This window comes from Rutidosis leptorrhynchoides, chromosome 3, assembly GCF_046630445.1.
Source record: "Rutidosis leptorrhynchoides isolate AG116_Rl617_1_P2 chromosome 3, CSIRO_AGI_Rlap_v1, whole genome shotgun sequence".
NCBI classification, from domain to species: Eukaryota; Viridiplantae; Streptophyta; class Magnoliopsida; order Asterales; family Asteraceae; genus Rutidosis; species Rutidosis leptorrhynchoides.
Window position 1 is genome coordinate 533368392 of NC_092335.1, and position 27939 is coordinate 533396330.

At 32.6% G+C, this 27939-nt stretch overlaps 1 protein-coding gene across 1 annotated transcript; it reads left to right on the plus strand.

The window, feature by feature from the left end:
* Positions 1-16228: 16228 nt before the first annotated feature.
* On the plus strand, positions 16229-27291 carry LOC139898400 (probable ethanolamine kinase). Its single transcript, XM_071881126.1, has 11 exons — positions 16229-16479; positions 22624-22715; positions 22872-22978; positions 23222-23327; positions 23624-23746; positions 23847-23938; positions 24245-24329; positions 25070-25175; positions 26353-26419; positions 26836-26928; positions 27026-27291. Exons 1-11 carry the CDS (start codon positions 16364-16366, stop codon positions 27152-27154), a joined length of 1116 nt encoding a protein of 371 aa, XP_071737227.1. The 5' UTR covers positions 16229-16363; the 3' UTR covers positions 27155-27291.
* Positions 27292-27939: the final 648 nt, after the last annotated feature.

Here is a 27939-nt window from a genome sequence, read left to right on the forward strand (position 1 = left end):
TAGGTCGAGACTAGCATTGTTCTTTGCACACGTTACTTGTCGAAGTACTTAATTACTCTTGCACTCAAGGTGAGATCATAGTCCCACTTTTACTCTTTTGAACTTATATTTGGGATGAGAAAACATAAACGTTTCTTTTTAACTAAGTGAACACAAGTACAGGAAAACAAACATTCTACATACGAGTTTAGAACGAAATCCTCAATTCGATTATCATTAGTTACACTTGCAGGGTGTAATTGTAGGCGTGAACTTATGTTGTATGGCCATATGGGTTTGACAAACCCTCATCTCGGACGGTTCGCTACCGTCTATGGATGAAATATATTTTCGAGAAACAGTGTTGTTCTAGCACTATTAATGGGGTTCAACGGACGGAATGTTAAGCCTTGATAATTGGGTGCTCGTGAATATTAACTTTTAGAATGTATTACTATTTATCAATGTTGCAAATCTTGTGGTTCGACTTACTTTTACTCACTTACTTATTTAAACCTATGATTTCACCAACGTTTTCATTGACAGATTTCTATGTTTTTCTCAGGTCCTTGATCATTAGGTGATACATGCTTCCACACATTCTTTTTGATACTTGCTATGGATGTCGAGTATACTTGCATATATGGAGCGTCTTTTGACTACTTTAAACTGTGTCGCACGTGTTTCATTTGTACTTTAAACATCGTTATGTACTAGTTATGGAAACTACTTTTGTAAACTTTGAAACATCCACACTTATGAAATGAATGCGACATATTTTTCGGTCAAACTTTGTCTTAAAGACTTATGACCATGTAATGGGACCTACGTAGACGGCGCCGTCAAACCTGATTTGGTCGGGTCACTACAGATGGTATCAGAGCATTGGTTGTAGGGATTTAGAGTTCATTGGTGTCAACCCCGAGTCATAGGGTACATTAGTGAATCTAGACTACAACCGGCATATAGACTCGAAGTAGGAATTACTTGACTACTTGTGCATTTATACTCGAACTCTTCTATCATATCTAACTCATATTCGATCTTGACCTTACGTTGATAAATTTTATTGACGCGCCACCTTGATATACGAAGTGATGTCGAATGCACATATGAATTGGGGTAATATAATTTCCGGGATTATATTACGGTGACTCATATGAACATTCCGACATTATGACATAAAGAATTTAAGGCGAGTCAAGGAAAATTTTCTCTCTATCTTTATCCCATATCACAGTTAGTATTATTTAGAATACTAACCAACGGTATTCTTTTGTTTTGAAGGAACAATGCCTCCTCGTCGTGTGCCACGCCATGAGACTCCCAAACAAGCTCTACAACGAATGATAGCCACCGCCGTAGAGGCGGCCATGGTCGATCACTCCACCAACAACAATAACAATAACAACAACAACAACCAAGGGGCCGGTAACTCTAGCGAAGGGTGCTCCTACAAGGCTTTTATGGGGTGCAAACCTCATACTTATGATGGGACCGGGGGACCGGTTACTCTCACTCGATGGTTCGAACAAACGGAGGCCGTTTTTAGCATAAGCGGTTGTCGGGACCAAGATAAGGTCAAGTACTCCACCCACACCCTCACCGGTGTCGCTCTTACATGGTGGAACACCTATGTACAATCGGTGGGTACCGATGAAGCTCATGCCCTCTCTTGGGCCGATTTAAGGGAAAAGATGATTGTTGAATATTTCCCTCGCGAAGAAATCCGAAAGCTCGAACAAGAGCTAAGAACTTTGAAGGCGGTCGGAAACGATCTCAAGGCCTATAACCAACGCTTCGCCGAACTATCCTTGATGTGTCCTAATCTCGTGAACCCCGAATCTCAAAGGGTTGAACTCTATATGGATGGTCTTCCAAAGAGCATCAAACAAGGTGTGATGTCCTCCAAACCCGCTAACCACCAAGCCGCTTTGAACATGGCCCGCCAATTGATTGAAACGGTTGATGAAATCGTAGTGCCGACTCCTAAGGCCGAGGACAAATCGGGTGGCAACAAAATAAAATGGGAAGCCACTCCATCAAACAACTACAACCACAACACCTTCACCAAAAAGCCTTTCACCAACGACGGCAAGAAAGGTTATGCCGGAACTCAACCTTTTTGCAACAAATGTCACAAGCACCACTCGGGTGAATGTGGCAAGCTAATTTGTCACCGATGCCAAGGAGTTGGTCACAAGGCCAACAATTGCACAAGCGCTGCCCCCGTCGCTCGAAAGGGGCCCAATCCTCCAAAAACGGTCACTTGTTATGAATGTGGCCAAATGGGCCATTATAGAAACGCATGCCCGAAGAAGAAAGATAACCCCAATACGCGCGGACGAGCTTTCAACATCAACACTGAGGAAGTCCGAGATGACAATGAATTAGTCACGGGTACGTTTCTTCTCAACAACACCTATGTTACTTGCTTATTCGATTCGGGTGCCGATAAATGTTTTGTATCCAAGACCTTGACTCATTCTTTTAGCACTCCACCACTTCCACTAGATACCACTTATACCATTGAAGTGGCCAACGGAAAACTATTGAGTGCTGACAAATATTACCGGGGGTGTACGTTAAACATTTTGGGTAATGAGTTTGAAATTGACTTGATACCCATGGAACTAGGAAGCTTCGATGTAATAATCAGTATGAATTGGCTAGCCAAAACGAAATCTCACATCCTTTGTGATCTTAACGCAATCCAGATTCCTATCGAGAACGACGAACCATTGATCGTCTATGGCGATAAGAGTTGTACCGGACTCAACCTCGTTTCGTGCATTAAAGTTAGAAAACTACTCTGTAAGGGTTGTTTTGTGATCCTTGCTCACGTTAAGAAAGTCGAGTCCGATGAGAAGCACATCGATGATGTGCCAATTGTTAGTGACTTTTTCGATGTATTTCCCGACGAATTGCCAGGTCTTCCACCTCATCGACCGGTTGAATTCCAAATCGATCTTATTCCGGGAGCCGCACCCGTAGCGCGTGCACCATATAGACTTGCTCCATCCGAAATGCAAGAATTGCAAAGTCAAATCCAAGAACTACTTGATCGTGGTTTTATCCAACCTAGCCATTCACCTTGGGGCGCTCCGATTTTGTTTGTTAAAAAGAAAGACGGATCCCTACGAATGTGCATCGATTATCGTGAACTAAATAAATTGACGGTTAAGAACCGATATCCTCTTCCTCGCATCGATGACCTCTTTGATCAACTACAAGGATCTCGTGTATATTCTAAAATCGATCTCCGTTCGGGTTATCATCAATTAAGGGTTAAGGGAGAAGATGTCTCCAAAACCGCTTTCCGGACTCGTTATGGTAGTTATGAATTTCTTGTAATGCCATTTGGTCTCACTAACACACCGGCAGTGTTCATGGATCTTATGAACTGCGTGTGCAAACCGTATCTTGACAAATTCGTTATCGTGTTCATCGATGATATTTTGGTCTATTCTAAAAGCGAAGAAGAACACGAACAACATCTCTGACTTGTGCTTGAACTCTTGAGACAAGAACGACTCTATGCCAAATTCTCCAAGTGTGAATTTTGGTTGAAGGAAGTTCAATTTCTTGGTCATGTTGTAAGTGATCAAGGTATTAAAGTCGATCCATCAAAAATCGAAGCCATTAGTAAATGGGAGACTCCTACTACTCCTACTTACATTCGTCAATTCTTGGGTCTCGCCGGATACTATCGTCGATTCATCAAAGATTTCTCTTTGGTCGCTCGTCCTCTAACCGCGTTAACTCATAAGGGAAGGAAATTCGTTTGGGCAACCGAACAAGAATCCGCATTTCAAATCTTGAAAACGAAGCTAACCACCGCTCCTATCTTGTCACTTCCCGAAGGCAACGATGATTTTGTTGTGTATTGCGACGCCTCGAAACATGGTTTTGGGTGTGTGTTGATGTAACGAACGAAGGTCATTTCTTATGCTTCTCGACAACTCAAAATTCATGAACGAAACTACACGGCACATGATCTCGAACTCGGAGCCGTTGTCTTTGCACTTAAAATGTGGAGACACTATCTTTATGGAACCAAGAGTACTATCTTTACCGATCACAAAAGTCTCCAACACATCTTCGATCAAAAGCAACTAAACATGAGACAACGAAGGTGGATTGAAACCTTAAACGATTACGATTGTGAGCTTCGTTACCATCCCGGAAAGGTAAATGTAGTAGCCGATGCCTTAAGTCGAAAAGAAAGAGCGGTGCCTCTTCGTGTACGAGCTTTAAACATTACCATCCACACAAACCTTAATAGCCAAATTCGGTTAGCCCAAGATGAGGCTCTCAAGGATGAAAACGTTTCACTCGAACTTTTGAATATTCTCGTCTCTCGATTCGAAGTTAGGGAGACCGGACTTTGATATTTCGCCGGAAGGATTTGGGTGCCTAGATACGGGGACCTACGAAGTCTTATTTTAGATGAAGCCCATAAGTCACGATACTCGATTCATCCCGGTGCCAATAAGATGTACCACAACCTTAAAGAACAATATTGGTGGCCGAACATCAAAAGGGACGTAGCTACTTATGTTGCCAAGTGTTTGACATGTTCCAAAGTCAAAGCCGAACACCAAAGACCGTCCGGGTTACTTCAATAACCCGAAATCCCGCAATGGAAGTGGGAAAGAATAACGATGGACTTCATCACCAAGTTACCAAAGACAACGGGCGGTTATGATACCATTTGGGTTATTGTTGACCGTCTCACCAAATCCGCACACTTTCTCGCTATGAAAGAAACTGACAAAATGGAGAAACTTGCACAACTTTACATTAAGGAGATCGTAGCTCGACACGGTGTACCTTTATCGATTATCTCCGACCGAGATGGCCGTTTTGTTTCTAGATTTTGGTGTACCTTGCAAGAAGCGTTGGGAACGCGTTTAGACATGAGCACCGCATATCATCCCCAAACCGATGGACAAAGCGAACGCACAATTCAAACCTTGGAGGACATGTTACGAGCTTGCGTGGTTGATTTTGGAAAATCTTGGGACAAGCACTTACCTCTCGCCGATTTCTCTTACAACAATAGTTATCACGCGAGTATTAAAGCCGTACTTTTTGAAGCGTTATATGGTCAAAAATGTCGTTCACCTCTTTGTTGGGCCGAGGTAGGCGACGTGCAAATCACCGGACCCGAACTCATTCACGAAACCACCGAGAAAATCGTTCAAATCCGAGATAGGCTTAGGACGGCCCGAAGTCGTCAAAAGAGCTATACCGACAAATGACGCAACGACCTCGAATTTCAAGTCGCTGACCGAGTAATGTTAAAAGTCGCACCTTGGAAAGGTGTAATCCGTTTTGGGAAGCGCGGGAAGCTAAATCCGCGGTATGTTGGTCCTTTCGAAATCTTAGAGCGTGTTGGAACCGTTGCTTATCGTTTGGATCTTCCGCCTCAACTAAGCTCCGTCCATCCCACCTTCCATGTATCTAACTTGAAAAAGTGTCTTGCCGAACCCGATATCGTCATCCCTCTCGAGGAACTTACTATTGATGACAAACTTCATTTTGTGGAGGAACCGGTTGAAATTGTGGACACCTCCGTCAAGACATTGAAACAAAGCCGAATCCCGATTGTCAAGGTCCGTTGGAATGCCAAAAGAGGACCCGAGTTTACTTGGGAAAGGCAAGATCAAATGCAAAAGAAATACCCTCACTTGTTCCCGATTCTGGAAACGCAAAATTTCGAGGAAGAAACAACGACTACTACGCCTACTTAAATTTCGGGACGAAATTTCTTTTAAGGAGTAGGTAATGTAACATCCCGCCTTTTTCCGTTTACTTTTTCCGTTATACTATTTTAAACTCCGTTATATGCTTATAACATCTCCCGTTAATACGCGTTTTAAATTATCTCGTTTAGGTAATTCACGCACCCGAATGAAACTTGAGGGACTAAACTTGCCAAGGTTCCAAACCTTTGACTAGGTCAAAGGGTCAACACCCACTTCCACCACCCATTATCCATTTTCATTTTCCCTTTTCATTAAATACTTTCAACTTTTCTCTCAATCTTCATCTTCAAGAATCATCATCTAATTCTAGTCGATCAAGCTTCAATCAAAACAAATTACATATTTGAAATCCTTGCAACTTCCTCTTCGATTCCATACCTATTTCATTGCATTTGGGTAACTTTCTAAAATCACTAGATTTTGTGTTCTTGATGTTTTTAAGTTATAAAGTTGTTAATTAGTGTCTATGGCTCAAGTCTAGCATGAATATATGATGTATATGTTCGATTTCGTTATTTGAAGTAGCTAGCTTGAATATGAACTTTGGTGTGTTTGATTTGGTGATTTGGTTGCTTGAATGTTGTTAAATATTATAAATGCATGTATTAAATGTGTTCCTAACATCACTAGCTTCAATTTGATGTGTAGGTTGTTTTAGAAAACTTCATAAACATGATTAGTGATTTTGGTGAATTTGGGTTAGGGTTTGATAAGCTTGGAATGGATATTTGATGCATTAAATGCCATGAATTGTTGTTAGTAGGTAGTTAGTTGTATTGTATGCTTGATCATCTACAAAACGGCGTGTTGTATGTATGCATTAAATGCCCGATTCATAAATGTGCACTTATCAAATTTGAGTATTAAATGTGTGCATTGATTGATCATTTGATTTGAAAAGTCGGTTATTGCAAATAAGGTTTTCGGTTGGTGAAATGTGCTTAGTTGTGTTCTTTGTCAAATTACCTTTCTAACGATATAAGATACGAGTTCTAAGTATTAGCGGTTTGCGAGTTATGCTTGAAAGTGTTTTGAATTGAGACTTGGACATTTGAGACTGACCAGGTACCAGCTCCCGTGTATTGTCGCGGCGCGGCAATCCTGGGTCGCGGCGCGGCCTAAGCCGTGTTCAGGTTCTGACCTACATGTCAATTATATGAAAAATATTTGGCACCCTATGGACCTCCGATTCACATGAGACTTGTTCTAACATGTTTATATATGAATAAAAACCTCAGAAAAATAGTTCGGGACCCGACCCGAACGTGTTGACTTTTTCGTTGACTTTGACCGACCAAAGTTTGACTTTTTGTCAAACCTAACCAAATGATTATGCAACCTTCCTAACTTGTTTCTATACTTGTATCTTGCGTGAAACTTGACAATTTGATTCACATGCTACATAATCGAGTCGTAACGAGCCATAGGACTAATTGAACATCTTTGACCTATTGTGTTTACCGATATTGATACAACCTATTTGTTTAGGTCGAGACTAGCATTGTTCTTTGCACACGTTACTTGTCGAAGTACTTAATTACTCTTGCGCTCAAGGTGAGATCATAGTCCCACTTTTACTCTTTTGAACTTATATTTTGGATGAGAAAACATAAACGTTTCTTTTTAACTAAGTGAACACAAGTACAGGAAAACAAACATTCTACATACGAGTTTAGAACGAAATCCTCAATTCGATTATCATTAGTTACACTTGCAGGGTGTAAGTGTAGGCGTGAACTTATGTTGTATGGCCATATGGGTTTGACAAACCCTCATCTCGGACGGTTCGCTACCGTCTATGGATGAAATATATTTTCGAGAAACAGTGTTGTTCTAGCACTATTAATGGGGTTCAACGGACGAAATGTTAAGCCTTGATAATTGGGTGCTCGTGAATATTAACTTTTAGAATGTATTACTATTTATCAATGTTGCAAATCTTGTGGTTCGACTTACTTTTACTCACTTACTTATTTAAACCTATGATTTCACCAACGTTTTCGTTGACAGATTTCTATGTTTTTCTCAGGTCCTTGATTATTAGGTGATACATGCTTCCGCACATTCTTTTTGATACTTGCTATGGATGTCGAGTATACTTGCATATGTGGAGCGTCTTTTGACTACTTTAAACTGTGTCGCACGTGTTTCATTTGTACTTTAAACATCGTTATGTACTAGTTATGGAAACTACTTTTGTAAACTTTGAAACTTCCACACTTATGAAATGAATGCGACATATTTTTCGGTCAAACTTTGTCTTAAAGACTTATGACCATGTAACGGGACCTACGTAGACGGCGCCGTCAAACCTGATTTGGTCAGGTCGCTACATTACCCATAAATGGCAACCTAGACATCATTCACTTACGACCGTGAGTAGCGATGAAGTTCACATGAATTGTACATTATCTTTGATTAACCTTCACGTTAGGTTTATATGTTATTATATATGTTATATTATATTTATTAATGTATTAACAATTTGATTATCTTATATTATATACTATAAGTTATTATTATTAAATTAGTATAGTTATAAAATAAGTGTTTATTAATAATGTATTGTTATTAACTTACATTATAAGCATTATACTTTATTATATAGTATACTTAGTTATTAGCCGTAAGTTATAATAATAATATTAATTTAGTATATGTAATATACTTATGTTAATCGAAAATCATACTAATATATGTTAACTCGAATATTAATTCATTAAATATTATATTTATAATTTTTATAAATTTATTTAATTATACAATTCAGTAGGATATTTTATAAAAATAATTTTATAAAGTTTTTGTATTTATTTCCCACTTTTCTTTATATATATACTCGGTTTATATTAATCAAATTTAATTAGGTAATAAATATTAAATCTACCTAAATAAATAATTTTATATTTTTTTTACAGGTTCTATATTATGTAAAAATGTTATAAAATTATTAAATAAAATTTTATATCAAAATTTTATTTATTTAATGTTTTCTAATTATTTAACCATTGTAATCGGCCTATAATTAAATAAATAGGAAAAACAATTTAAAATTAATTTTTATATTTTTTTAAAAGTATCTAGTGATGCTAATAATCATATAAAAATTTTATAAAAATATTTAACACACGTTTGTATTTATTTTGTATTTTCTTTATTATTTCTCTCGGTTTAGAATAATGCAAAAGTAAATTCTATTTAAATACTAATCAACCCATTTATTTAATTTTTATAATTTTTTCTTGTTTATAAAAGTATAATAATCTCAAAAAAAAAATTATAATTATTTTTATTACTGTTTAATATTTTATTACAAATTTTTCATAATTTTTGTGTTTAATTAATAAGTAATTCGTAATTAAATATAAATAATATTCCAAAAATTCTAAAAATCATTTTTATACATTATAATACTTATAATACTAATTATAACATATAAACATAATTTATATGTATTAATTTCGAATTTATAAAGAAAATACAAAAAATAAAAGCAATTCGATAAAAAAATATAGAAAATACCTCATGTACTTTCCCAAGTTTGTGAGAGAGTTTTTTCAAAGATTTGATACAAGTTTTTATAAAATGGAAGTGGGTATTTATAGGAAAAAAAATGGTTGGTGAAAAGAAAAAAATATAAATAAAATAAAGGTGCCAATTTTGACAAAAAATAAAAACATGTTAAAAATGTTTTTAATAAGTTTTTTTATTTTGGAAAATATTTAGTCAAAATTCATGGGTTCATTATTTAATTTATAAAAAATCTTTTTTTTATAAGCTAAAAATATATATATAATGATTAAAATAACTTATCATTTAATTAATAATTATGTTACATATAGTTTTAAATATAATACGCATTAATATTAATATTAACTAAAGTTATTTTATATAATTAGTGTAAACTTTAGTTAACAAAAAGTGTCGACTAAAAATAAATATTTGATCAACGTCGAATTTAATTATATATTACGTATGGATAACAACCATATAGGCAAATTAGTCAATTCAAGTATGGAAATATGAGGGTTGTTATAGGTTCAAACCCAAACTTGGGCATTTTTTTTAAGAGATATTTCTTTGAGGTAGTATTACTATTACCATTATTATTATTATTATTATTATTATTATTATTATTATTATTATTATTATTATTATTATTATTATTATTATTATTATTATTATTATTATTATTATTATTATTATTATTATTATTGTTATTGTTATTATCATTAACATTTTAATTAAAATTATTACTATCATTAAAAGTATTATTGTTTTTATTATTAATATTATGATAAGTATTAACATTTTTCTTATCATTATAATTATTATTATTAGAATTATTATTATTATTATCATTATTATTAAAACTATTATTATTATTAATATTATCATTTTTCACATTAATATTATTATTTTTAACGTTATTATCATTATTATCATTTTTATTACTAGTATCATTATTTTTATTATTATAACTATATTATTATTATCAATACAATAAAAGTTAGTATATATATATATATATATATATATATATATATATATATATATATATATATATATATATATATATATATATATATATATATATAACAAAAACTATATTTATACTCTTATAATAAATATTAATTAATTATTTAAAAGCATATAAAATAAATATATTAATTGAGTTATTAACAAAACGTATAACTATTTAAGATAACATTTATATCACTAGTAATATATAAATTCGTTCGACTATAATTATGTGTGTTAATATATATATAAATGATATAGGTTCGTGAATCCGAGGCCAACCCTGCATTGTTCAGTTTCGTCATATGTATTTTTATTACAAAATACAGTATTGTGAGTTTCATTACTCCCTTTTTAAATGCTTTTTGCAATATATATTTTTGGGACTGAGAATACATGCGCTGCTTTTATAACTGTTTTACGAAATAGACACACGTAATCGAAACTACATTATTTGGTTGAATGATCGAAGCCGAATATGCCCCTTTTTGCTTGGTAGCCTAAGAATTAGGGAACATCACTAATTTTGAGAATTAGTGCACCCCTAACTGACGCGAATCCTAAAGATAGATTTATTGGGCCTAACAAACCCCATCCGCTGTAGCGGATGCTTTAGTACTTCGATGTTGTTTTATCATGTCCGATGGATGTCCCGGAATGATAGGGGATATTCTTATATGCATCTTGTTAATGTCGGTTACCAGGTGCTCAATCCATATGAATGATTTTTGTCTCTGTGCATGAGACGTATATTTATGAGAAATGGAAATGAAATTTTTGTGGTCTATTAAAATGATAAAAATGATCGATTATGATAAACTAATGAACTCACCAACCTTTTGGTTGAGACTTTAAAACATGTTTATTCTCAGGTATTAAAGAAATCTTTCGCTGTGCATTTGCTTATTTTAGAGATATTACTTGGAGTCATTCATGACATATTTCAAAAGACGTTGCATTCGAGTCGTTGAGTTCATCAAGATTATTATTAAGTCAATTATAGTGGGATATTTTATGAAATGGTATGCATGCCGTCAACTTTCGATGTAATGAAAGTTTGTCTTTTTAAAAACGAATGCAATGTTTGTAAAATGTATCATATAGAGGTCAAGTACCTCGCGATGTAACCAAATGTAATGTATTCGTCCAGATGGCTTAGGACGGGTCGTTATAGCCTCGATCAAACGAAGTTAATACGGAATCCCATTTTACCCATACCATCTTCTTTTTTGACATAGAACCTCCCCAAAACAATCTAACACAAATCGACTCAAGTTTTTTATGAACCGTTTATTTATGAACTTTTTTTTTTACTGCAAACGATCAAGTGAAAGTTAACAATATTTATTAAGAAATTAACCAAATTAACCGTTTATTTATTTATTAATTGAACCTAACAGTTAAATGTATTGATTAATCGAAGTTTTGATTGTAGAGACGATTTTCAGTCCTAACCCATCTAATCGCCTTACGTTCACCCTCACTTCTCACTGTGAAATTTCGGTGTGAGTGTTGAAATTACTATGTCAGCGGGCGTATTAAATTTTAAATTAATTTTCAACTTTAATTCTTTACTACATAAGCAATATAAATTTATGACAATTTTTTTTTTCTTTTAAACAGCCAACACACACTTTTTCTTATTCCCGAAGAATGTTAAATTCACAACCTTAATGTTGATGAACTTCTTTGATGTTGCTAAACATTTAAACATAATTATAAAAGTGTCAAAATGACTAATAGCGAGACCATATTGTATATTTATTAGAGCAGTCACAACGGATAACATATTTGATATCGTTATTTACGTCTTCTTCAGAAAGAAATCAAAAGTGAACCAAAACGTTATGTCTTTGAAAATAGTTTTCTTCTTCTTTATTATTTGATCTTAAGATGTTCTATGAGTGAGCCTTCATATTCTTGAAAGGGAGTTGATTCGTACACCACCTTGTTTTTGCCATACACCACCAAATTAATTATTTAGACAGTTTTACCTTTCCTTTGAGAAGTTAAGGGAGTTGGTGGTGAACAAAAGGAAGGATAAAAATGTCCAAAAAATTTATTTAGTGGTGTATGGCAAAATAGAGGTGGTGTACGGATCACCTCCCTTCTTGAAAATTTGAAATTTCTAGAACTTTTTGGAAGTTTCCATAAACTCTTGTAACTTCAAAATCGTAAATATGTTTTTAAACATTTTTTTTTTTTTTTTTCATATCGTAGACGAAACAAACATCTGGTCTATAACATAACATCTTACGAATAACCTAAGCAAACTATACACGTTAGCTATGTGTGGCTTCTCTTGTTCGCCTCTTTTATTCGATACCCTTTTAACATTAACTAAAGGTCAATAACAAAAGCATCGGAATATTACATTATATATATTTTAATCATATATTGCACTCTACAAAATAATTGGAAAAATAGTACGAGTACAAAAGTAGGTCTATAAAGTTTAAATCACTTACGACTGTAAATTGGGATGCACTTTCAATAGCTTTTTATTTAAAACAAAAACTTATATTTTTTTAAAGGGTTAAAAACATAAATAAGTTATATACTTTCATTTTTGTTTCAATGTAGGCTATATACTCAGAAAAATACCAATGTAGGCTATATACTCTTAAAAGTTGTATCGATGTTTACCAATTAAACTTAGAAACTTGCTAACATCATCATCTTCATCGTATCAGCATCATCATCTAATTGGAGTTTCAAATTACTTGAAAATGATGTCAATCGCCTCGACTAACAGCTTTTGTAAAGTAATAAGATTCAAAATCCACAACGATTTCACAATTCGATGAATAACATGAGCGGTTTTCATGAAGAACACCAAAATTGTGTTTTGTTGACATGAATACACTTTTTGAAAGTATATGGTATTTTTTAGAGTATATATCCTACATTAGAACAAAAATGAAAGTATAAAGCCTATTTATGGAAGAACAAGTTGCAGGTTTTTTTTTTTTTTTTTCCATGTCATATTTAAAAGAAAAAAATCCACATAACTATTTTAACCGGTTTAGCCGGTAGCAAGTCATTTTTGTTGACATGAGTACACTTTTTGAAAGTATATATAGCCTATATTGGTATTTTTCTGAGTATATAGCCTACATTGAATTGAAATAAAAATGAAAGTATATAGCTTATTTATAACTTTAACATTTTTTTTTTAAAAAAAGCAAAGCCCCAAAGTATAGTATATATTTGTAGGAGTTTGTTTTTGTGAATTACCGGTACGCTGTTCCACTTTGGAGGAGTTTGTTTGATTGGTGGCGCCGTGGCGGTACACTGTCCCTAAGCTCGCCCAATTCTTCCAAAGCATTCCTGGCTGCCCGATTAATTTTGTTATGGTTGATTTGAAAAAGACGCAACAAATTAGCGCACTCTCCATTTGAAGCAAGAAATTCGATCTTAAAGGAGAATGTTTTGTGCAGTCTAAAGGCGCTTTCACATTTGTGGCTCGAAAACAGATCCAATATGTTGCACGGTTCGTTTGAAGAGTGGAGGTCAGACCCGGCTAGTATTATTGTTTGAACTTGTTTGGCTTTTGGCCAACATGTGGTGTTGATTCTTAGTTCATGTAATTCGTTGTGATATTGTTCTTTTTTTGCTCGCATCTTGCGGGCGTTTAATGATATTCAGCTTTTCAAAAAAAAGTATATATATGTATTTTTATAGGGATTAAACTTAGGTAAAAAAAAATTAATTACATTTACATTTAATATTAAATATTAGACAAAATTAGGAAAATTGTCCCAAAGTATAGTTTATAAATTTTATAAGGATTAAACTTAGGTAAAACAAAACATAATTACATTTAATATTAAATATTAGACAAAGTTACTAAATATTAATATTAATATTAAATACTATTACTAATACTAATGAGGTTCATTTTGTTGCTATTTGTAGATGATTAATTTGATGTTTGGGGCACTTTTATTTTGATTTTGTTATCTTATGCAAGTTGTTTTGTCCTTCTTGAATTGTAATGTTGTGGTTTAGTCGTTCGCTTTTTTTTTTTTTTTTTTTTTTTTTTTTTTTTTTTTTATGGTTCGGTTTGAGTTAGCTAGGTGTAGGCGTTGGTTGGGATTCTAGAAAGGTTTCTTTTAGCGCGCCATTTTGTTCGATTTGATTGTATCGATTCATAGTATACTTGATTTATTAACGAAGGAATTTCAATAGTAATCGTTATTTTAGGGGGGGGGGGGGGGATTAACATAATGTGTTCATCCCCATATATCCATTTTTAGTTGCTCAATCCATTTGATATTACACATGAGAAATTGGTAGGTAGCGAGGACAACGCCTATTTTAATAAGTTACAAATTCGGTATCACACGCGCCATGTGTTCGTAAATACTTGTTTTTAAAAGAAAAAAAAAATAATACCAATAATACTGTTACTTTACTATAACTCCGTATTAAAAAAAAAAACATAAAAATCATAACAATAAAGAAAAAAAATTGTTTAATGATAGCTTAGTTAAGTTTGCTAAATTTGTTAACGCGTGTCGTGTGTTCCAACTAATGACGTGGTCAACTAGGCACACGACTAAGATTTTTGTTGGTTAAGAAACAAACATCAAAAAAATCACTAACCTTGATGTAATGCGAATCCTGCGGCTCCTGCCTTGTACTATGACCATGTTTAACAAATATCACACACTTGTATTTCCTATTCAATTCACGACTTACCAAAAAAAAAAAAAAAAAAAAATTGTAATACTGCGAATTTTATGGTTCAAATCTCTCTATGTTTTAGTCTGTTGTTTTTAGAGACCCATAACTGGATAAATTGTGCACATTGACGTCCCCTCTAGCCAAGAGCCCAATTAATTCAATCTTGAACATTAGTTTCCTACACATTGAGAATTTGGTGGTCACTTGGACTATGCTCAAGTATTTTGGTTTAAATCTCACTAACATCATATATTTAAAAAATCATGTAAATGATGAAAAAAATTTACGACGATAGACTGCTTACATTTAAGTAAAAAATTTGTCGACGTGACAACCTGAACCTCATCCATTTTACCTTACAAAAAACAAATGAAAACGGTATTTATCAGATTTGAGATTAACACTTGAGTTATTTCTATAGATACGTGATTACAAGTTGGAATTCGCCAATCGAAGAGCCATTTAGCTCGGGCTTAGGACTTCTCCTAAACATCCGTTACATGTTTAGCCAAGTTCAAACTCAAGTGGAAAAATAAAAGCATATAAACTCAATATCTCAAATTATATGAAAACACATTTATCTAATTTATTCACTTAGCCAAAAAAAAAAAATATATATAATAAAACTCTCTCCAAACACTAGAAGTGTTACATTATTTTTTCTAACGACGGTTAAGAGTTACTGGTGAGAGTTTAAACATGATGTTGGAATCCACTTACCTGATCATTTTTTGAGACAAACATTAAAGTCTTACCGCCTATAAGGAGAAAACTCCCACGACAAATTCATACGAGCATTACACATGGTAAAACCTCTCGGATGAGGCTCGAACGCAAAACATCCGCGACCTCCGGCATGAGATGAGAGAGTAACCTCAAAAGAAATATTTTGCAGCTTATAAGAATCGAACCACCAACATCTTTAATAGAAAGTCAGGTTATCACTAATACACCAACATTTGAGGTTTACAAGTGTTACATTATATTATATTTAATATTATTATCTTATAGTCTAAAAGGCAATTCCAATCATCCTTATACTCCGTATACATACTCAATAAGATTATGTATAAGATTATATAACATATACTCCGTATAACATAGCTCATAGTTTTGTTCAAATATCATATTCTTCAAACCCAAAGGATAATAATTGGAAGATAACATAAATTTCAGTAAAAAATTGTAAAATAATACAACGGAATCGTATTACGTGACAGTATAAAACCAATCCGTGTGTCCGAAATCTGAATACTTCGCAACTACGTATCCCCCAACACACATCATCCATCTTGATATACGGAATAATAAAACACACAGTTAATCCCCCACACACACATACACACACACACACACATTATTACAGATTTACAAAATCATATAACACAAATCACGAGGTTAACATGGGCGCAGTTAACGTCATTAACGCCGTTCAATTCTCCGGCGAAATTAACGTCGTTCATTCTTCACTCACCATTGATCACTCTCTTCAAATTTCTGATATGCTACCTCACATCGTGTAAGCTTTTTTTTATGATTATTTTAAGTTTTTATTAATGTGCGTAGCTCTGTTTCTAGCGCATTTGACCTAATTTGCGTTTAATATGATTGCGAGTTTGTTGCAAGATCGAATATAATTAATAAATCATTTCAGCTCTGTTTTTTGTAGTTATTAAACAACTTGACATAATAAGATCATGACATGATTGAATAGAGTTCAGGAATCATTTCTGTTCTTTTTTTGTGGTTATTAAACAATTATTATTTTTTCTGATGTTGTGATGCATTTTAATAAGATTTGAGCTTACCTTGATTATTACAAAACAAAATTATTTACACATGGTTTGGCAAAAGGAGGGACTAATTATGAAAAAATTAAAACTCGGAGGGCTATTAAGTGTAAGTTTTCTGTACTACCTGTTACAGCAACCGCACGGATATGGATTTATAATTATAAATAGAGTTATAATAATGTTAATTAACGAAATGATCATTTAGGAAGTTATGTTTATTAATTTTAGCTAATTCAGTTTTCTACGAGTACTTGTTTGCCTATTTTTTTCATGTGTAAAATGAAGTAGAGATGAACATATATGAAACTGATGCTTTATTATTCTTTTAGTCAACTGAATTGATTTAATGGCATATGTTTGCTGAATTTTCTATTAATAAAGCTCTTCCTAACTTTTTTGTGTGGTAATGAAGCAAGGAACCAGTCAAAAGTCAGAGGGATATCGATGCAAATTAAATTCAGTTCAATTATTAAATTAATAAAACAAAACATTTCAGCCCAAATGTTTACTTTTCCCTCTTCCACGTCCACTTTTTTATTCTTTTTCTTTATATATTATAAAAAACATATATATATATATTTATATTTATATAAAATATAAAATAAAGGAGGTGTTCTCACCCACCACTTTTTGATCTATGTACACTTTTGTCTTACAAAATTAAAGTTATGCCCTTAGAAAGTTGAATTTATATTATTATTGTATGTATAATTAAGGGTAAAATAAGTAATTAAGTGTACATGGATAAAAAAAAAATGGTGTGCTCCCATAAAATAACTACTAAATTCACTAAACTAATCAATTTGCCTTTACATATTACTTTCAATTATTTATTTCATAAAAAAGACAATCAAACTAACTCAATTGTAAATGCAAAATTGATATTAATTTGACTTGTTTTAGATTCAACAAAATTTGATTGGTAACCATAAAATGGGATGGTTGAGGGAGTAAAATATATGACCACTCTTATTCATCACTTAACTTTTTCAATCACACTGTGACACATCAGCGCCACCTCAGCAGCTTCTTCTAACCACATTCACTAACATCCATTACACCAACCACATTGACTCCACATCAATATTTTATATTTTTATATATTATTATTATTATTTTTATAATTATATTTATAATTTTAAAATACAACAACAACAACAATGAAATGCCTCGTTCATATTAATTATAAACGTTTCATATTAATTGGTTTCTTTGCGAGGTTTTGACCTCTATATGAGACGTTTTTCAAATCTTGCATTCGTTTTTAAAAACAACCATAACCTTTATTATTGAATAAAGGTCTTAATGACATAATTTAGATTGTCTATCAAAGACAATCTCCTCAAATAAATAAGTTTTTACACAACCCATTACAATATGATCAAATATATTACAACAAATACTCCGAATGCAAGTTTAAACAATATAAACAATTATGCCGACTCCAAATCCTGACCTTGGGTTGGCATACGAAAGCGGAAGCGTTTTTAATATTCACCTGTGAATAAACATGCTTAAAACGTCAACAAAAATGTTGGTGAGTCATAGGTTTAATTTCTATATAATAATCATAATATTTAATAAGCCACAAGATTTCATTTAATTAAATGCGCAGGATCATTACAACTGCAAAAATCATTCATACGATGAATCGCCTGGTAACCGACCTTAACATAGAGCGCTTAAGATATCTGGCATCATAGATTCCACTATTCAAATGTATGACAAGAACCCTTCGAAGTACTAAAGCATTTCCACTATTCGAAAATGGGGGTGGTTGGTGCCCGTAGATCTACCTTTAGGATTCGCGTCAATTAGTGTTTTTCACTAATTCTTAGATTACCAAGCATAATAATAATAAGTACAGATATCCGGTATAACAAAATAATCGTAGAATGTAGTTTCATGAACTTGTGCTTATTTTGTAAAACATTTATAAATTTTCATGTATTCTCATCCCAAAACAATTTAGATAGTACAAATGGGACTATAACTCACTTGTGATGATTTCCGAATAGATGGTGGTAAGACTTGGCCTTTGACAAATTCACGAACCTAATAATAATATTCTTGTGTCAAGATATATATATATATATATATATATATATATATATATATATATATATATATATATATATATATATATATATATACATATATATAATTAATATTCCATACTTATGGTACTTGTGATAATTTTAATTGTCCATTGTTAGTAGTCCAATAGTCCAACAGTCCAACAGTATAAATATATATATAAATATAAATGCGTATATTGTGTTAGAATTCACTAACACTATAATATATTGTCTTAATATAATAAGACACATAATATGTATATTGTCTGAAGCAATCCGCGACCCATTGTATACATGTCTCAGGCTCGATCACAACTCAAAGTATATAATATTTTGGAATTCACTTCGACCCACAGCTAACTCGAAATTACTGCCAATGGTGTCTTATAGTTCGTTCCAATAATATATATAGAAGAAATCAAAATGATATGTCAAAACGCTGTATACGGATACACGGATACACGGTGATCAAGTCATATATATATATATATATATATATATATATATATATATATATATATATATATATATATATATATATATATGGTGCCTTACGATCTTTATTATGACTATAATATATTGTCGTAAAACTTAATCACGACTATTATAAATTGTATTTCCATAAGTTCGGGAACAAGACATGTATAAATACATGTAGGATACAAGGTAAGTTAGCTAGGATAATGTTAGCATCCATTTTTATTAATCAAAACCGTAGCTAAAAACAAGCAAAAATATCCAATTTTGTTTTACCCATAATTTCTTCGTTACAAAACCGTTTTGAGTGATTCGAGTTGCCATGGTTTCGTATCGAACTCAACATTATTAATCTTAACAGAAAAGTATAGGTTTATAGTCAAAAATACAGCTTAGGTGTCAAATAAGAGAAGATAGTCATATCCGTCGTAAGAACGACATCTTGATGACCCTTTTGAAAAACATACTTCCACTTAGAATTTAACCATGGATGTTGGATATATTTCATATCCATATGAAATAAGATTTTTCACCAAAGGAAATCTTTTAATTCAAAGTTTAAAATAGGTTTTTAAAATTAAACCCAAAACAGCCCCCGATGATCTATGACGGTGTATGTTCAGTTTTAAGGTGTTCTTCGTGTTTATAAGTTTTATATCCTTATGTTAGCTTGACATACTGTCATAATACATGTGTTGAAGTATTTTAAAAGTCAAGTTAGAAGGATTAAGTTTGTTTGTGAACAAGTTTATAATTAATCTAAACTATGTTCTTGTTGTTGTAACTTATAAACTCATAATAAGATAGCTATATGGATATGAATCGAAAAAGATTATGAATAAGATGACTACCTCAAATTAAATGAACAAAGTTGCTGAGAAAATAAGATGATAATCTTGTGATCAAAGATATCCTTGATGACTTGTAATCCTTGGAGTAAAATCATAGAATGAACAAAAGTTCGAATAAGATTTCTATCTTGAATTAAGATAGTTATAAGTATATGAATTGAACCAAAGCTTATATATGATTCTTACCTTGATAAAGAGGAGTAGATGAGTTAACAAAGTGTTCTTGAAGCTAGTTTATGATCAAAGTGAATGAAGATTTTCTAATACTTGAAGTATGTGTGTTTAAAGAGTGTTTAAAGAGTAAGAAATTGAGAGAATACTTGGAGTTCTTGTGTGTGAGTATTATGAGAGTGAAGGTAAGTTAAATAGCTGATATGAATGAGTAAAAAGAGTGTTAAAAGTCGTGGTTCATGCATATGGTTAAGAGACTTTATCAAAATTTGGAATATAGCATAATAATGCAAACTAGAAGTTAAATGTTGGTTCCCACAAGTCTCCATCATGTTTATCCTTGTCTTGTGACTCATAGGGCTGATAAGGAGGCTATAATTGGTATTTCATATTGGTATATACTCATAGTATTTAAGTATGGAAGCTGGGTATGATACGGGTGTAAATACCGAATGAATACGGATAGAATTCTTGATGGAATTGAATGAGATTATGATTATAGCTATCTTTGTTGAGTATAAGTATGTTAGTATATATATTTAAGTCCTTCAAAAGTGTATTAATACATATTAATACAATACATATACATACATTTTAATTTAGAAGCTATTACAACGTTAATCGTTATATATATATATATATGTATATGTATATAATCTTGAAGTCTTTAAGTTAGTAATCTCATTTTATGTATATAACCAATTGTTAATATATGTAATGAGATACTTAAATATCATTTAACAATCATGAGTATATATTTATATTCTTATATACGTCATTAAATAATTATTACGAATTATGACGTTCGTGAATCGTCAGACAGACGGGTGGCCAAATGTTTGTATAAAATTCATTTCAAATAACCAAGTCTTAATGAGTTTGATTGCTTAACATGTTGGAAACATTAATTATGTAAATATTAATCTTCTATATAGCGGAAAAATCCGGGTCGTTACAAACAAAACCCAATACCACATGCGTGGTGTATGAGGGAGGTGAGATGTAGACAATCCTTCCCCAATCCGAGAATAAAGACAAGTCATTTCTCCACCCAGAGTGAAAACTCTCTCAAAAGTAGAGAAAGTCATCTCTCTCTCTATTCGACGGATAGAGAGATTGCTTCTGAGTGGACCTCCGGCCAATAAGTAGGAAAAAAGAAATTTAAAAAATAAAATAAAATAAATACGCCATGAAAATGGTAAGATCGAATTTCCATGGGTTCTAAATCCTGCCTGAAATTTACTTTAGGCTCTAGGCTCTAAGAGTCAGTCAAGTCGTCAATAAATCGACGCTTGTTGTCGACTCAATAACTAGAGTCAGTTAATTTTATAATTGAACCGAAATTTTGTTGTGGAGGTACGAATCCGGTTTGTGGGGGGGTTGAAATGTTGTTGGGGGATAGAAGATGATGTAGTTCTTGGAACTATAATATTATGTTGAGCGCTATCTAGTAGTAACGAATTCCACATATCACCACCGACGTTGTTTGAGGGTTGTTCGGTTGTTTGTTTTTTCTTTTGTTTGAGAGTTTTTTTGGAAGACATTTTGATAGGAAATGAGAATGAGAATGGTGTTTGATGTGTTTAAGATAAAATGTAAAATGAGAATGGTTTTGAAGTGTAAATTGGTAGTGTATATATAGAGTTAAAGAGTATAAATTAAAAATAAAAAAATAAAAAATATAGGAAAAGAGCCGTTAGTTTGCAACGGTTGATTTTTTAATTTCATAATTTATTTATTTTTTTATTCGAAAATGGCCAAACCCCGTCCTCAAACATGTCAAAGAACAGCATATTGGACCACGGCCTTTCTACGGAGGCCTGGTCGACGGCTGCTAGCATTAGCGCCGTTTGAACGGCGCCCATGGACGGACGATGGACCGCGATGAATGCTACCGGTCTAAGTACTACAGCATAAATAGTCTACTATTAAACTCATTGGATGTGTCAAACAAGGGCAACTTGCCAATTATCTATGTCTGCCAAATTGATTATGATTAAATTACCATTTTATGATGACTGTGTATATATAATGACATTCATTTGATATACTTCTGCAAACCTAACCTGCATTAAGTATATAAAAATCAACATCTATATGTCTTTGATAGTTTAATACTAGGATGTAAACCCTCTTCTCTTGCAAGTGGAAGTGTACATATATGTTTATAGGACATGTATGGTATTTATTATGTTTACTTTCTAATAAGATTACTTGATACTAAAGGAGTTACACATTTAAAGTTAATCAATCCATTTTCTCGCTTGTGTGTGATTGCATTGGGCGTTAACAGAGAGCTTTTCAAGGACCTCTTCAAGCACTGGTCAAATTTAGATGAATCACACTTATCCGTTGAGAAAGTGTCCGGTGGCATTACAAATCTCTGTAAGTATTTATAAGTATATGCCTATGCCTATGCCTGTGCTTTATAAGTTGATTGTTGAGTCATTTAACAATATTTTTACTAAATAATGTCTATTTTGGTTTGTAGTATTGTTGATTATACTGTTAGTTAATTAAATGTTGTTGTTATTGTTGCAGTACTGAAGGTATCTGTAAAAGAAGAAAATGAGAATATAGTAGATGTGACAGTTAGACTCTATGGTCCAAATACTGATTATGTTATCAATCGTGAAAGGGAACTAAAGGTTAGTATCTGTTTTTTTAATGTTAAATTGTGTCTGTACAAATAATCGCTCATCCTTGTTGTATAAGCCTTGATCAGGTACCTTTCATTATGGAATTTATTACATAAAAATGTGATTTGTTCAGATACCTTTCATTATGGAATCTATTACATTACAATGTAATTTGTTGAATTTTTTTTTTTATTTTTTTTTTATTTTTTTTATTTTTTTGTTTTTTTTGTATATCACTAAATATATGCACAGGCCATTCATCACCTCTCGGTAGCAGGATTTGGTCCAAAGTTGCTAGGAGTGTTTAAAAATGGAATGGTGCAATCCTTTATACATGCTCGTACTCTTATTCCGTCAGGTAAGCAACCAGAATCAATTTAGATGCAATCTGTAAGTGTTATATTTATTATATGATCTTTAGATAATCTCAACAAATTACTCCACAGTGTTTTAAATTTTATCAAATCGTTGTGGAAGTTGCATATTAATACTACTATTGTTTAAGAATAAGACTGTGATATGATTTATTTTCATCTTTCTAGGATACTATCATCTGTAATAGTAGTAATAATAAAATAATAATAATATTCATAATTGCAAATCATTTTATTTTTATAAGACCTCTTACACTCGACATTCCTATGAGTATTACAGAGTTAAGTAAACCAGAGTTGGCAGCAAAAATTGCAAAACAACTTAATAGTTTTCATCAGGTCAATGTTCCTGGATCCAAACAACCACAGTTGTGGAACGACATCTCAAAGTTTTTTGAAAAAGGTATATATATTTGTTATATTCCTCTTTTTTCCAGCTATAATTCTTTTTGTGCAACAAAACTGTCATTAAAGAGCTCAGAAATTAAACTTCTTTTTGGCAGCAACCACTCTCAATTTTGATGCGGTTGAGAAGCAGAAGATATATATACAAATTTCATTTGTAGAAATTCAAGAAGAGATTACTAAGCTCAAGGTAATTTCGCCTATGATTATGTTATTTACAACATATCACTTTTTTTTTTTTGGTGTTGTTGTCTTACATAAACAGAACATGTGATTTGATGTTATCATAGTTTTCACCTAATCTTGTTACAAGGTTGAAAATTCTGGGTATGCACAACACTTATAAAAATGTTACTATACTACAAAGGAGCCAAAATTATATATTTATTATTGTAATTAGTTTGAGATAATTTATACAGATTATATGTCAAACATTTACAAATTTTAAAGAAACACAGTTTATATGGGTAGAAATGTACTGTGATTTACGAGACAGGAATTGACAGATCGCCTTGATGCTCCTGTGGTCTTTGCTCATAATGACTTGCTTTCTGGGAACCTCATGTTAAATGATGATGAAGGTAACTTTAAACTCGTACTTGTAATTTACAAATGACTACGTTGATTTATCGGTGATAATAATATTTAGCAACATATATTTCTTTACTCAGTCTCTTGAACATCCATTTGTAGTAATGATAGACTAGTTTATATGAGGTAGGGCCATTGATCCAATTGTTAATGAACTGGTCATTTTGGGTTTTGCCTCTAAATGGTCAAATGAGTAAAGTTATAACTTTTAGCTAAACTGAAAACAGGTTGAGTAGGTTGAACGGGTCAAATGTGTCAACAGTCAACCAACGTGTATTCACTGTGTATAAGACCTTCTGTATCACGTTATTTCAAAATCTAGATTTATAACAATATACTTTCTTAATTTTATTTAGAACCCTGATTACTTATACATTACTTATATTTTATCACCATTAATATTAAGTATATAGTTTTAAAATAATGGGTCAAATGGGGGTGAACAATTCAAACAGGTTAAAACTCATCCAAAGTGTAATAATATGCTGAATAACTCTAAACTCATTTTGTTCGAGTATTTTCATAATGTTATATGTAATCTTATATAATAGTACATAAAAAATCATTAACAACACTGGACAAAAGTGTTGCAGATTGTGGCATTATACCACCTGTAAACTTATATTCAGCAAGCTGCATTTGGAGAATATAATCGGATCTGTTATTATCGGTATGTGTTTATTTTGTTCCAACTTTTAACTTGCCCTGTTTATATGTACTATTGGAACAGATAAACTCTACTTCATAGATTTTGAATATGGATCATACAGTTATCGAGGGTTTGACATTGGAAATCACTTCAACGAATATGCCGGCTATGATTGTGACTATACCTTGTACGCGCATCTTCCTTATCCTATTTCTTTTTATTATAATATTACACAATTTCCTTGGGAAGGTCAATCAAACTGCATATTCATAATTGATAAGGTTTTAATAAAATTTTGAAAAATTAATGATCAATCATACATGAACAACCGAGTTCATATTTTGATATGAATGAAATTCAGACATAAGCTTATATACATACATTTGGTTCTATCAGTTTCCGATGTGGGACCATTGTGCATTTCCTTAACCGATTATCTCCAACAATCACCCCCTTAATCGGTTAATCCATGCTGCTTGACGAGCATTTGATATGAATGAAATTCAGACATAAGCTTATATACATACATTTGGTTAACCGATTATCTCCAACAATCACCCCCTTAATCGGTTAATCCATGCTGCTTGACGAGCATTTGATATGAATGAAATTCAGACATAAGCTTATATACATACATTTGGTTCTATCAGTTTCCGATGTGGGACCATTGTGCATTTCCTTAACCGATTATCTCCAACAATCACCCCCTTAATCGGTTAATCCATGCTGCTTGACGAGCATTGGTGATCATCCTTGCTCTTACTTTCTGCATGCTACTTGCTACATGCTATCGATCACCGAATTTCATCATCCCGTTTACTTTCTTTCTGCTCCCGCTCTGATACCGCGTGTAGGATCGTTTCAGGTCCACCAACATGTACAACATATAAACTCATGAGTTCCACATTACTCTAAAACCAATTGGTGATAGAGTGAGGTCCTCATAAGCTTATATACGTACATTTGGTTCTATCAGTTTCCGATGTGGGACCATTGTGTATTTTCTTAACCGATTATCTCCAACAATGCATCGGTCAATTTGGGTCAGGTTTTATCTCAAATGGGTCAAATTAAAATAATTAACCTAAAAAATGGAAATGCTTTTAATGGGTTTAACAAGTGCGTTCTCAATGCATAAGCTCCTAAATTACTTTATTATTCATATTCATATATATAATATAATAAATAATAATGCATTATTAGGTGTACATATATTTCTATCTTTAAGAGTAAATAAAAAAAGTGTTACAAGTCAGCCAAAACCCGATCAAGACCCACTACCCAAGCTGCCTGACCCCATTTGCCACATGTACTCTCTAATGTCATACGCGAATGGATCAAATTAATTTAATTTGATAATGCAGGTATCCAACTAAGGACGAACAATATCATTTCTTCAAGCATTACTTAAACCCTGAAAACCCGAATGAGGTACGTGCATATGTCATATTATCTTTAAAACGTTGATTAACCTAATATACAGTACCTGTTTAGTCTCAATGGACATAACTATTTTGACCCTATCCGTAATTTGCCACCTATAGTTAGCAGTTATTTCACTAGTTTTCAGCTATTGTTTTTCAATCTTGTATTATTAAACAGTATTAGAATGTGACATCTGTTACCTGTTATTCTGTTATTTGTTATACATCTGTGATCTGTTATCTGTTATCTGTTATCTGTTATTCTGTTATACATATTAAAATACCCCAATATTTGTTGATACTTTTATGTTTCCTTGGTGGATTCTTTCCCCTTAAATTATGCACCGACAATGACTAAAATCTCCTTTAAATTGCTAGTCAACTTAGATGCGATTATAAATAAATAATTAATTTAAAATATAGGTATCTGATGAGGATCTGGAAGCACTGTTTGTGGAAACTAGCTGCTTCATGTTGGCTTCACACCTGTATTGGGCCCTATGGGCTTTGATCCAGGTACCACCCAGACTTGAACCTTGTTTTTTCTAGCTCTGTTATAAGGCTGACCTGATGCATACTAAATTGCTTATAATTTATTACTACTACATGACAGGCGAAAATCTCACCGATTGATTTTGATTACCTTAATTACTTCTTCATGAGATACACCGAGTACAAGAGGCGGAAGAACGAGTGCTTGTCTCTCGCAAAGTCTTACCTATCTCACTCCACCAACCCATAAAACATCATTTCCCTCTGTTTACAAATTGCTAAAAAAAAAGTTGAGTATAGTTGTAAACTTAAATTGTAATCATCAACTGTGTACGCGATAATATGTGTTGTTTATTTGTTTCAATATCATATCGTTAAATTGTTCTTCCTCCCTAACATAAACCAAAGTTCACAACCATAGATTTAAAAAAAAAAAAATAGTAGAACAATTTATTACACAAATTAGAATAATAAATAAATTCAAAAAGATAGAATAACAAATTCAAATATAATATAATAATATAATCGGCTAATAATAAAGAAATAAATAGTCATAATAACCTGGCTAATTAATTAAAATAATCTGAATCGACATGAACTTGGAAAACCTTAGGTAAGGGTTTTTCGACGAAAAAATCTTTATCAGAATCAGATTCATAATATGGGGGATGACGAAAAACAATCTTGAGTTTGTCTCTTATGATGTAGGCTTGGACGTCTCGAATAAGATAACAAAAGCGTGGCAATTCAACCATCTGCTTAGGAACTATATCATCAGTAGTGTCTTTGTCTTTGTCTCTTCCGATTACCAGGACAAGATTTCCAACAACAAAGACTTTTACGTATTCCTTTTCAAGAGGAGACACGTCAGCAGTAACAAACACGGCTTCTGGTCGTTCGCTACAAATGATGTCTAGATCCAGTAGGGGATAAAATCCGGCCTTAATCGTCTCAACCATCAAATCTGATCACATCACACGTATGTACATTATATAACAACAATCAGCATAGCATTAATTTTATTAATTAATATTA

Coding starts and splice junctions, on each gene's coding strand:
- LOC139898400 (XM_071881126.1), top strand. CDS start 16,364: ATGGGCGCAGTTAACGTCATTAACGCCGTTCAATTCTCCGGCGAAATT. Junction 24,330..25,069: donor CATGTTAAATGATGATGAAG/GTAACTTTAAAC, acceptor CTATTGGAACAG/ATAAACTCTACTTCATAGAT. Junction 25,176..26,352: donor TATGATTGTGACTATACCTT/GTACGCGCATCT, acceptor TTGATAATGCAG/GTATCCAACTAAGGACGAAC.